This window comes from Artibeus jamaicensis, unplaced genomic scaffold (assembly GCF_021234435.1).
Source record: "Artibeus jamaicensis isolate MK-2021 breed Jamaican fruit bat unplaced genomic scaffold, CSHL_Jam_final contig_65, whole genome shotgun sequence".
In the NCBI taxonomy this organism is placed as follows: domain Eukaryota; kingdom Metazoa; phylum Chordata; class Mammalia; order Chiroptera; family Phyllostomidae; genus Artibeus; species Artibeus jamaicensis.
In genome coordinates, this window is record NW_026521913.1 from 1,734,627 (window position 1) to 1,747,394 (window position 12,768).

Below are 12,768 nucleotides of genomic sequence, written 5' to 3' on the forward strand. Positions count from 1 at the left end.
TTTTTTCTTCCTTCAGCGCAGCTCTTTCTTCCGGGGCTATACGAGGACCTTCTAGCTTCCCAGTAACTAGGGAGATGAAGGGAGCTTCGCCTGTAGGCTAGCGGACGTCATGTTGGAGCAAAACGAACTCCTGAGGCGTTCTGGTTGCGGGGTTTTCAGGCGTCAGGGTTTTATACAGTGGGAAGGTTCGGAGGTGAATATGGGAAAAATGTGTGTTTTTATGAACTGTTTTGCAGAAGGAAGCACGACTGTATTACCCTTTCCCAAGATGGCGGTGCGAATTCCGATTGCCTTGCTTCCGTTTGTCCACCGGGCAGATACTCTTTCATTGGCCCGTGGGTGGTGCTGTAGTGTGACGTATAAGGGCGTTAACCAATCGACTGATAGCTGAGCTGTACTTGGCTGCAGGAGCCAGCGCCACAGGGATTCTGTAGTTTTAGGTGCTGAGTGCCACGGCCAGGTGAGTGGGGATCGCGTCCGGGCTTGGAGGTCGGAGGGTACGGGAATGAGTCTGTAGGCGGCGAATGGTTTGTCCCCGGTGTGAGTCCTTTTACTGGCGGGCAGAGGAATCCGGGCATTCGATGATCTGAAAAGTACGGTTTCTCAGAAGGCCTTGCTGCCGGCCGGCTTCTGACTCGGTATCCCTCAGAGTGGTGGGGTGCGGAAGGGACCCCCCTTTTCAATTGTGGAACTCGAGTTTCAGGAGAAATGACTTCTGTCTGGTTCGTGATAGAGCTGAAAGTAGAACCCAGTTCTTCTGACTTCCTCGGATTTAACCTTTGTTTAATCTTGGCTTCTTTTTTACTAAAAAGTTATCCTTTGATAGTTAAAGAGTGGTTCTGATTTATTTATTTATTTTTGGTTTAGCAGATCTTTTCAGTCCTTTTGTTCATTCACCCATTAATTTCTTCAATTACCGTTCCCCTTTGAGACTTTGGGTTAAGCCATGGACCCATCTTCCTAGAAAAATGTATATTCGCTCATGCATAGAATTTCGCATAAATTTCAGAGGATTTTTTGAGCCTCCGAAGTCCCCCGTGAATTATGTGCCCAAAGTTAAAAATCCATGCTGTAGAAGAAGACATGAGGGGAAGGCATAGTGGGAAACTGAGAAAGCAGGTTTTAATGTGTTTGAGGACATTGGATGGAGCCAGTACCTTTTAACTAACTGTTTAGAGGGGGAAGCAGTCTAATGAAGCCTGCGGAGGTGCTTGCTGAGAACTGTGATACTAGAACTTCATCTCTTTGCCATCCAGGAAGTTGCAGAAGTGCCTCCTGTGTACACAGTGCTTCAGTTTCCCGCTTTTGCCAAAAATAACGAATACATTCTTTAGGTGGAGTTTCAGGTGGAGTAAACATTCGGAATCTTTGTGGGCTAGATTGTGTGCAGTAGAGTAATTCATTTGTTTTTCTAAACAGATTATTGGTTCACATCATTTATGGTATGGCACTTATAATAACATGGAGTCAGTTATTGTACAACACTGCATAAAATGAGCCCTAGAGGCCAATAATATTGTGGATTCTTTAATTTGCTTTTTTTCTGCCATTTTTCTTGAGGTGCTTGTTCCCTTGAACCCTAGTAGTTGAAGTGGGTGTTAGCCTAGATTTTAGGATGTAAACAGGATTTATAAAACATTCAGTGGAGTTGGTGTTTGTTATTTGTGTTAGTCTAAATGACTATTTTATTACTGGAATCTTTTAAGGCATGGACATAAGCAACCATGGTGAGGAGAGAGGTTTTGGTGAGGAAGTCACTCAGCATAATAACAAATTTTGGTGATCCCAAATAGAAATTCACTCATAGTTTCTTGGTGGCTGTTCCTATTATGAATTGGATTTGCACATCAGTGTCCAGTTCTTTTCTCCATAGGTAACAAAGGGAGGAGAAAAAGGGCCTAAAAACGAGGTAACTTGGAATGTAATACTTATGGTTTACTTTAGTAGAGTAAGGAAGGAAGGTGATCCGCCCTTCCTACTGAAGGGAGGAAGGTAGCTGGATGCTGAAACGGGGTTTGAGAGTAACCCTTGGGCAAGGAGCTGAAATTACTTTGGCTGAGATGATGAGATGATAAGAGGTTTAAATGAAGCTTAGAGATGATCAAGTGATGGTAAGCCTCCCTCCCCTTTTATTTACTTATTTTTTAAGTTCTAGAGAGGAGAGTTGAGAAAGGAACAGTAGTCAATGATAACTGTGAAGTTAATCAACTTTTTGGCATCAGGGGGAAGGGAGATCTTGTTATGCTACAGTGATATGTTCTTCTAAACTAAGTGTTAGGGGACCATTTTTTAATCATTGAAGTTGAGAATTTCTCATACATTAAAGCTTTATCTTCAGTTTTTTTTTAGATTATGGCAACATATCTGGAGTTCATTCAGCAGAATGAAGAACGGGATGGTGTGCGTTTCAGTTGGAACGTGTGGCCTTCTAGCCGTCTGGAGGCAACAAGAATGGTTGTTCCTCTGGCTTGTCTCTTGACTCCTTTGAAAGAACGCCTAGACCTCCCCCCTGTACAGTATGAACCTGTGCTCTGCAGTAGGCCAACTTGCAAAGCCATTCTCAATCCACTTTGGTATGAATCTTTAAAAAACAAGTAAATGATGAATGCAATACATTATGAAATTTCTGTGATTCTCATATAAGTGATGGAATTTGGGCAAAACACCAAATTTGAGATTAGTAGATGGTGAGATTCTCAGTTGATTAATGCTTTTTGAAATCTCCCTGGCCTAATAAAATTCAGATACATTCAAATAAATGCATTACATTCAGATAAATACATTCAGATGAAATTAGAATGTATGGGAATGAGATGGAGGTAGAGGCAAAGGATTGGAAATTCACTTTTGGGGGGGCTGATTTTTAGTTTGTATTTGGGTCAACTGAAGGTTTTAAAGCGTTTTTCCAAAAAAGAATTCAAAAGCTTTAGACATTTTTCTCATACTTACGTGGTATAATGGTGCTGTAACAAAAGAAATTTTAATGATTTTATTGTTAAGTGTATTTTTGTTGCCCCAGAGATAGTAATCTATGGTATTTCTCTTAAATGTGGGCACTATTTGAAAGAATTTTTAAATAGGTGAAGAGTTTCATAAATACTCTTTAAAAGATAAAATTTTTACAAAAGGGAACATTTGCTTCATTTCCTTGCTTTTACTTAATGTACCCATGTATGAGATACTGATGCCTTCTTTTAAAATGATAGCCACTGGTTGTTAATTTTCTAAATGTAGAAAGGGGTAAAAGCAACTAAAGTATCTTGAACCAATTTTGGGAAGTATATAAACTCACCGTGCTGCTCAACTTTTCTTTAAGTGAGCTAAGTGTGATTAAAGTCTGGGATGTTTTTAATTGTGTGAAATTTAGAAGATTCACGTATCTGAATGATAAAGGTATTAGAAAAATTACAAAGACTATGTTAAGATTATAGGGCAAAGGGAAATAATCTATAATTAATGTAAAGCATAAAAATTTAAATGTTATCTAGGAAATTGGAAAAGAGAAAAAAGGATTTACTAATTCCTCCTTACAGCTGTTAGAAGGAAGTTTTTATTGTACTTAACAGCCAGCACTCTAACTGAAGTGATGTTTTACATTCCTTTATCCACACATACACACACACAGAAACATACGTCTATGTGATTTACTAAACTTGAAGCTTACATTTGAATGCTTTCTACCTTAAAAATGAAAATGTTACCCAGTTGTCATTTTTTTTCACAGTCAGGTTGATTATCGGGCAAAACTTTGGGCCTGTAATTTCTGTTTCCAAAGAAATCAGGTATGTGAATTATTTTTAGAAGTATTTTCTATGTTTTAGTTATATTACTCTGAAAAAAATTGAGGTTGAATTTGTGCCTTGGCAGGCAGCAGTTTCTGCTGAATGCAAGATGATAGTTCTAGGCCCTGACTGTGTAGCTTGGTTGGTTAGAGCATTGTCCAGATGTGCCAAGATTGTGTGTGGGTTTGATCCCTGGTCCAGGAGCATAACGAGAATCAACCAGTGAATGCATAAATAAGTGGAACAACAAATTGACATTTCTCTCTCTCCCTCTCTCTTTCTCTTCCCCCCTTTCCTCTCTCTCTAAAATCAATAAATAAAAAATTTAAAAGAAGATGATGTGTCTAGTTCAGCATGATATTGAATGTTGAACATTTGTGCTTTTTCTGTTGAATGGTGACTCAGTTTTATTATTTGGATCCTTGTCATATGCTATAGAGGGGACATAGAATTCCCTTCTAAGTTCTGGATAGGCAGTGAGTATGTTACCATAAGAAAACAAATATGTTGTTTGTATTTCATTTGACTTCAATTTATTCTAATTGGATACTGTACGTTACTGAATTTTTATTTTCTGATCTTTTAACTTTTAGAATTGATGTATCAGTGTTGAGCTTCTTTTGGCTTAAAAAATTTTGAACTAGTAAATTAGAAGGAGCTCACGAATGACAAGAGAGACTTATTATTATTTTTTTGAAAGATTTTATTTATTTGTTTTCAGAGAGAGGGGAAGGGAAAAAAAAAGAGAGGGAGAGAAACATTAATGTGTTGCCTCTCTCTTGTCTCATCCTGGGGACCTGGCCTGCAACTCTGGCATCTGCCCTGACTGGTAGTCAAATTGGCCACCCTTTGTTTCCCAGACCCACTCTCAATCCACTGAGCTACACCAGCCAGGGAAAGACTTCTCTTTAAAATGAATGTGTCTATGATGGGAATGTTCTAAAGCTGGATTGTGGTGATCATTGCACAAAAATCCAGCTTTAGATTGGATTGTTGTACTATATTTTTCAGACTGTAGGATGCACTTTTCCACCCCCAAATTTGAGAGGAAAGAGGTGTGTGTGTCTTATAGTCAGAATGTAGCTTACCTGGCTTGCTGTGGTGGTGGGGGGGAGGGGTGGGTGGTGGTGGAGTGGGGTCAGAGGTTATTAAATATTTTACCACATTTTTTTGCGTTGAAAATTTTTTTCCTATTTTTCTCCTCTAAAGACTAGGTGTATCTTATGGTCCAGTGCGTCTTTTAGTCCTAAAAATATGGTACATTTATTAAAAGTCATTGAATTGTAAATTCAAATGGGGGAAATTTGTGGTATATAAGCTATACCTCAATAAAGCTGTTAGAAAAAATTTGTGCCAAATATAATTTACAGTGGTCTAGCAGATCTGAAGATATTGATAACATGCATTTATTTATTCATATATTTGATCATAATTATAATTAACAGTCTTATACTCAGATATAGCAACAGTAAGTCCAGTGATGAAAAGAATAATGTACTGTTGATGACTGACTATAGGCTTGGAAACTATAAGCAGATAACATTCATGAATTATCTTTATGAGAGATTCAGAAGTATATACAAATCTTAAACATTTCTACCTCTTACTACACTCAGAATTGATATCTGTGTTTTATGTAATTTATTGTGAAATTCTAAGGTATGAAAAGACTATAAACAGTAAAAAGGAGACCCACAGAATGGGTGAAAATACTTGCAAATCATATATCTAACAAGGGATTAGTATTAAGAATATATAGTGAATTCCTAATACTCAGCAACAAATAGAATCAACCTAATTAAAAATGGGTAAAGAACTATTCTTTAAAGAAGATAAACAGATGACCAGTGAGCACATGAAAAGATGTTCAGCATCTAATTATTAGTGATGTGTACCAAATGATCCAGCATTTCTACTTCTGGGTATATACCCAAAAGAACTGAAAGTAAGGTCTTGAAGAGGTACTTGTACACTATGTTCATTGCAGCATTATTCACAATAGCTAAAACATAGAAGCAACCCAAGTATCCATTGACAGATGAATGGATAAACAAAATGTGGTATAACACATACAATGGACTATTCAGCCTAAAAATGGAAATTCCGACATGTGCTAGAGCTTGGGTGAACCTTGAGAACGTTATCCTGAATAAAATAAACCAGTTACAAACAGACAAATACTATATGATTCCACTTTGATGAGGCACTTGGAGTAGTCAAATTCATAGAGTCAGAAAGAAGAACTGCAGTTGCCAGGGGCTGGGAGGAGGGAATAATGGGAGTTACGTCTCAGTTTTTAAGTTGAAAAGAGTTCTGAAGCTGGACAGTGCAGACAGTTGTACAACATTATGAATGTATTTAAGATCTCTGAACTGTACACCGAAAAAAGGTTAAGATGGTGAAATTTGTATGTGTTTTACAACAATAAAAATTGGGAAAATGTTCAACTGACAAGCTATGAATTAAAAATATTTGCAGGGAGTTCTAAAAACAAAAGAAAATGCCTGTGACATGTTAAGGACAAAAAGCAGGTTGCAAGACTGTATGTATAGAACAACCTCAGCTGTGTGTTAAGTAGGAAAAAGTCTGAAAGGAAAAATGCCAAGATATTGATAGTGAATGCCTCAAGATGATAGGATTGTGAGGGATTTTTCTTTCTGTTTTCTTGTATTTTCCTGTACTTGCCAATTTTTCTACAGTGAACATGTATTAACTTTATTGATAACAACTTAAATAATAAATCCAAATAAAACCTTTATTCTTCTACAAAATAACTATTTATTCTTTGACTTGATGAGACAGCCAAACTATCTCCCCTTAGTTTGCAGAACAACACGTAAGAAATGGTTTTTAATAGTGCATTTTTAAAATCATTTAAAAGTTACAGCGTAATCTAAAACTACATTTAAAAAAGTTGTAACATGAGCCATGACTGGTGTGACTCAGTCAGGTGCTATTCTACAAAGTAGAGGGCCAGCGGTTCAGTTCCTGGTCAGGGCACATGCCTGGGTTGCAGGTTTGGTCCCTGACTGGGCATGGGTGAGAGGCAGCTGATCTATGTTTCCCTTTCTCTTTCCCCTCTCTCTAAAACTAAATTAATGAAATGCTTTTTTAAAAAAAGAACATGATATAAATAAAAGGCATAGGTATAGATTTTAAGTTCAGGTTTTTGTATGTTAGTGACTTTTTGTCTTTTTAAAATTAATATGTTATAATTAACTTTTATAAGGGGAATATAAAAGATAGACAAAGTTTTCAAACCTAATAAAACATGACTTTGTTTTGTTCTCTTTAGTTTCCTCCAGCGTATACAGGCATATCTGAGGTGAATCAGCCTGCTGAATTGATGCCCCAGTTTTCTACAATTGAGTATGTGATACAGGTAACTTGTTTGCCACACGTCTAATAAGCGCTGTTAAATATTGAGATTCTCTAGAAATGCTGTATCTTCTGTTCTCTTCACATGTCTGAGGGAGTTAAAGCTGTGAGGGTAGCAAGATCCTAAAAATTCCTTTATGAAGCATGTGCACTTTCTGGCATTGTTTTCAGGTCTTGGGAGAAGACTGTAAAAAAAAATAACATGAATAAACTCAAATCCTGTCTCTTACAGCCTTCTCCATTTCACTTAATGACACTCCATCTTTTCGTTGTTCAGCTTAAAAACTGTAGGTTCATCCCTGAATCTACCTCTCTCTCTCCCTCTCACTCACTCATTCATCCCATATCTAGTCCATTAGGAAATCCCATTGGGTTTATATTCAGAATTTAATAGAATCCATCCACTTTTTTCTCCCCACTTCTCCTATCCTGGGCCAGCCACCACCTCTCACTTGAATTATTGGGGCAGTCTCTTAACTCTTCTTCCTAGTTTTACCCTTGCCCACTTGTATTTTATTCTTAACTCAGCAGCCAGAGGAACTCTAAAAACATCACGTTGCTTCTTTAGAAATCTCCAGTGGCGAAAATGACTCCTTTTTTATCTAGAGCCAGGAAACAGTTTTTAAAGCCAGCTCTGTGTTACCACTCTGACCTCAGTTTTTGCTAGTGTCCTCATTCAGCCAGACGGGCCTCCTTGACTTGTGTCAAAGATGCCAGGAACAAGCATGCCAGTAATACTCCTGCCTGTGGGCCGTGCTCTTGCTTTTCCTCAGCTGGACTCTTGCTATTCTCCCTGTATTACTCCCTCCCTCTCCTCTAGGTTTTTCTCAACTGTTACTTTTTTTAATGAGGCTGCCTGACCTACCATTTAATAGTAGAACCTGCCCCTTATCTTCACTCCTGGCACTTGAAATCTTCTTTAGCTTTTTCATTCCAGAAAATTATCTCCTTGAGGCTGGCAGGCATCTTTGTTCTTTTGGTTCATTGATGTATCCCAGGATCTGGAATAATCTCTGGCACTTAGAAGGCGTTCAGAGATGTGGAATAAATTGTTAGATTCAAATAATTTTTTTCTCTTCATTTTTAAATAGACCTGTCATTTAATGATGTTTGTTTAGATGTTCATATTCCCTTATAGTAAATATAGAGGAAGACTTGTTATTTACATATCTTATGTGTAAAAGAGCTATATATGTCTTTGTATATTATTATATTGTTATATCTTATCTTAAAAAGAGCTATATATGTCTTCGTACATTATTATATTGTTTTTCTTTGCATACAGCGAGGTCCACAGTCCCCTCTAATATTCCTCTATGTGGTCGACACGTGCCTAGAAGAAGATGATCTTCAAGCACTCAAAGAATCTCTACAAATGTCCTTGAGTCTCCTTCCTCCAGATGCTCTGGTGGGTTTGATCACATTTGGGAGGATGGTGCAGGTTCATGAACTCAGTTGTGAAGGAATCTCCAAAAGTTATGTGTTCCGAGGGACAAAGGATTTGACTGCAAAGCAAATACAGGTTTGTGCCTTAACTTGTATACAAGGAGGAGCAAGGGTATTTCTTAAAAATTAATTATTTGCTTTTGCTTTTATGGGAAATGAGTCTTTTTGGTTCTTTTTTAGGATATGCTGGGCCTGACTAAGCCTGCCATGCCCATGCAACAAGCAAGACCTGCTCAACCAAAGGAGCACCCTTTTGTTTCAAGCAGGTGAGGTATCAGCACTTAGTGTTGCACGTACAGGAGTTGGCATGCAGGGTAGTCCACTTGTGAGAGAAGAAAAATATTGCAGCTTTTAGAGAAAAACATAAGGCATTAAGCCTAACCAATATTTAATGTTAGTAATATATTTAACACATCAGTATCTCTGTATTATATATAACTGTATTACATATGCATTCACAAACGTGTGGCAGGTTTGGTCAGAATGTTTTTCTTTTTTTTAAAAATATTTTTAAAATCTTTTTGTTAAAGATTTTATTTATTTATCTTTAGAGAGGAAGGGAAGGAGAGAAGGAAAGAAATATCAATATATGGTTTCCTCTGGTGAGTCCCCTGCTGGGAACTGGTGTGCAACTCAGGCATGTGCCCTGACTGGGAATTGAACCGCGATCGTGTGGTTCGCAGGCCCATGCTCAATACACTCAGCTACACCAGCTACACCAGCCAGGGCAAGAATGTTTTTCTTGTTAGCATTGTATCATGCCAAAGGTTTTAAGTCCGTTATATTCCGTCATGCCCTCCTTTTAAACACATGGTTGTTGTCCTTTTTGATTCTTACATAAAAGTGGGAAAACTGAAAAGGCTTTTTGTTAGGTGTCCTCAAACGCGAAACCTGGCGTTTACTTCATTCAGCCCTTTTGTGTCTGGGGTTGCACTGGGCTGGGTTAACATTCAGCAAACATGATAAAAAGCATTGCCTGATGTCCTGGGGACAGCCTCATATGCTGTTAAAAAAATCAGTGTTTCTCTCTTTATTATTCCCAAGACTCAAGAGAAACACAAGCTGTGAATCTTTAGAATGATGGACTGTCCACATAATGAACCTTATGATTTGTTCCTAAATTGTTTTTTTCCATGCCCCATAGATAAATTGCTTTGAATTGTTTTGCATTTGTAGATAGAGATAACTTTGAAGAAAAAAATTGCATATTTTTCTAGTCTGAGTAATTATTTTGAAGAGCAATAACTAGGTGTAACTTAGGGCTGAAGACCAGAGTACCCTTTTATACCAGGATTGATGTGTCTGTTCAAAATCACACAGGTTTCTGCAGCCTGTTCACAAGATTGACATGAATCTCACTGACCTTCTTGGGGAGCTGCAGAGAGACCCATGGCCTGTAACTCAGGGGAAGAGACCTTTGCGATCCACTGGTGTTGCTCTGTCCATTGCTGTTGGCTTGTTGGAGGTAACTGAGCATTTTCTGGGACTCCTCAAACCACACAAGTTTGCTCTCAGAAGTTGTGTTTATTGGCCTTGTGTGAAAATCAGTTGCAACCTAAGTCAACTGATTGTTAATTTACTAGAAGGTACTTCAATCATTATTACCCATCTTGAAGAGGCCCTCAATGTTATAACACAGAGCAATTAGGGCAATGGGAAATGTTCACAGTAAATTAATAAAAGTATGCAAAACCTTCAGGTTGGATGAGATCGGGCTGCTTCTCTGCATTGTCATCTGTGTTATTCTGCAGTATCAGTATTTGGTACAGCTGATAAGAGCTTGTCTTTGTACTTTTTTAGGGAAATGGAAACATACTTGGGATGGGATTGTCTGCTTCTAAAATGCCAGCCTTTACTGTTTTAGGGCACTTTTCCAAACACGGGAGCCAGGATTATGCTGTTTACTGGGGGTCCTCCCACCCAAGGGCCTGGCATGGTAGTTGGAGATGAATTAAAGGTTCCTATTCGTTCCTGGCATGATATTGAGAAAGATAATGCACGTTTAATGAAGAAAGCAACCAAGGTAGGTGCTCCTGGATACAGGCTGTATCCTAGGGGTGGTAACTCAAGTGCTGGTTTAGGCTGCTCTGGAAGGACAGCTACATGCTTCAGGGTTAGTAAGTCGCTGCTGTTGAGATGACCTCGAAGATCTTGGCTGCTGTTAAATGATTCCCTAACTATGAGAACTTAGAATGAGGGGCCTTAAGACTGCCAAAAGTGTTTTGAGATTGAAAACTCTATTTTAAGTATTTGGATATTTTTTAAAAAACGGTCTCCATATTCCTATATTTGATTATATACCTTTGATTTAGTAAGGCATAACTAGTGAATAATGTTATTGTTTCATAAAGATGGTTTACTTCTTTTCACAGCACTATGAAATGCTTGCTAATCGAACTGCTACAAATGGTCACTGCATTGATATTTATGCTTGTGCCCTTGATCAATCTGGACTTTTGGAGATGAAATGCTGTGCAAATCTTACTGGGTATGTTGACAGCAAACACCTGGGAAACCTGAGAGTGTTTATTTTAGGGAAAGAGAAATGTATGATGCAATGATAGGAAAGGGCAAAGCTGACTTAGGTTAGTGTTCAGATAGCTCTGGGCTATGGCTTCAGTGGCCGTGAAGGTGTTTGGGCCTCTTAGGGGAAGAAACAGTGGTGAATAGGGGGGCTCAAGGTTTCACTGCAAACAAGCCATCAGGCAACTCCATTTCTCTCTCAGAGTTGTTACAGATACAGAGCAGGAAAGCAAGCAAGCATGGAGTATGTGGCCTTCAGCAAGGCACAACCTTGTGAAAAGGACAGAAAATTGGGTCTGAATGCTAGAGCAATTAGGAGGCCACCTAAAACTTGGTGACCTTTCCTCATGACTACTACTACTACTGAGCACTGACTTATAGCCTAAGCCCATATCATGTGCATAGATCACAGTGTAGGGCCATGATTCTCAAAGTGCAGGGTGTCTGGCCAGCAACCTTCAGGACTCCTGGGACCTGATTAGAAATGTATATCCTCAGGCCTCACTTCAGACCTGAGTCAGGAACTGTGGAGGTACAACTTGGAAGTTACTTTTAACATGCTCTCCAGGGAATTCTGGTACGTATGACAGTGAGGGAACCACCAATGTATAGCACTGATCTGAAAGTGGCTACACATTAGAATCACCTGGGGGACTTGCAAAACTACAATTGCTTTGGGTCTTGTCCCCAGAAATTCTGGTTTAATTAATGGGACCTGACCTGGGCATCAGCATTTTAAAAGTTCCCCCATGTGATGATACTGAGGAACAGAACTTGAGAACCACTGGTATGGACCCGTAGTACTCAAAGTGTGATTGAGCACAGGCAGCATCAGCCCACCTGAGAGTTTGTTGGAAATGCAGCATTTTGAGCTTTACCCTGGACCTACTGACTCAAAACCTGCGTTTGAATAAGATCCCAGGCGATTTGTATGCACAGAACAGTTTGCAAAGCATTGGTGTAGAGCTGTGTTGGGCCTGTGATTTGTCCTTTTTAACAACCTCTCAAGTGGTGCTGCTGGCCCTCATTGAGTAAAGAGGGGAGGAGTGAAGCTAGCACCCAAGTTACCTGAAGCTATCTTAGAGAGCAGCAGATATTAGGTGACACTGGCTGCATCAGAGAGTGCATTTAATAGGGTGAACTCCTACCAGTGCCCTCTAGGAGTTTTTGACCTGGAGCATCCACACAAAAATTTTAGTGTGTTTGTGAACATTCCTGAGTTTGTACACCAGAGTTTTTGTGTATGTGTATGTCTTCTCTGGGGAGGAACCATCACTTCCATCAGATTTTCAGTGAGGTCTTTGACTCCTGAATGACTTAGTATTATGTCACCTCATCTTTTACACAAATATAGTACCAGGAAAATGTGTTAGCAGTGACATTTCCAAAAAAAGATTTAGAGGTTTTAGTTGATAACTCACTGAAAGCGAGCCAACAGTTTGGGATGATTTTTAGCAAAGACAGGGTTATCCTAGACTGTGTTATAGGGGTTGATTATCTTCAAAGGAGATGATAGTCTTGATTTCCTTGGTTCTTATCTCTTTTATACTATCTTTCATTCTGAGCATTTCAGTTCAAATGGGGTGTATAGATGAACTAGAGATGTTCAGAAGGGAGCAGTAAGAGTGATGGAGACAAC

General features: G+C 38.8%; 1 protein-coding gene across 2 annotated transcripts in view; it reads left to right on the forward strand.

Moving 5' to 3' along the window:
* The first annotated feature begins 359 nt into the window (after positions 1-359).
* Positions 360-12,768, forward strand: part of SEC23B (SEC23 homolog B, COPII coat complex component) — a 38,686-nt gene continuing 26,277 nt past the window's right edge. The window contains exons 1-9 of one of the 2 annotated variants that reach the window (XM_053670938.1): positions 360-460; positions 2,339-2,573; positions 3,725-3,782; positions 7,078-7,164; positions 8,446-8,682; positions 8,787-8,872; positions 9,927-10,071; positions 10,471-10,629; positions 10,979-11,094. In XM_053670938.1, the coding sequence (XP_053526913.1) occupies positions 2,353-2,573; positions 3,725-3,782; positions 7,078-7,164; positions 8,446-8,682; positions 8,787-8,872; positions 9,927-10,071; positions 10,471-10,629; positions 10,979-11,094 (1,109 nt within the window). In that variant the 5' untranslated portion in view covers positions 360-460; positions 2,339-2,352. The remainder of the gene's footprint in view (positions 461-2,338; positions 2,574-3,724; positions 3,783-7,077; positions 7,165-8,445; positions 8,683-8,786; positions 8,873-9,926; positions 10,072-10,470; positions 10,630-10,978; positions 11,095-12,768) is intronic. The other variant, XM_053670939.1, reaches the window with a different exon arrangement.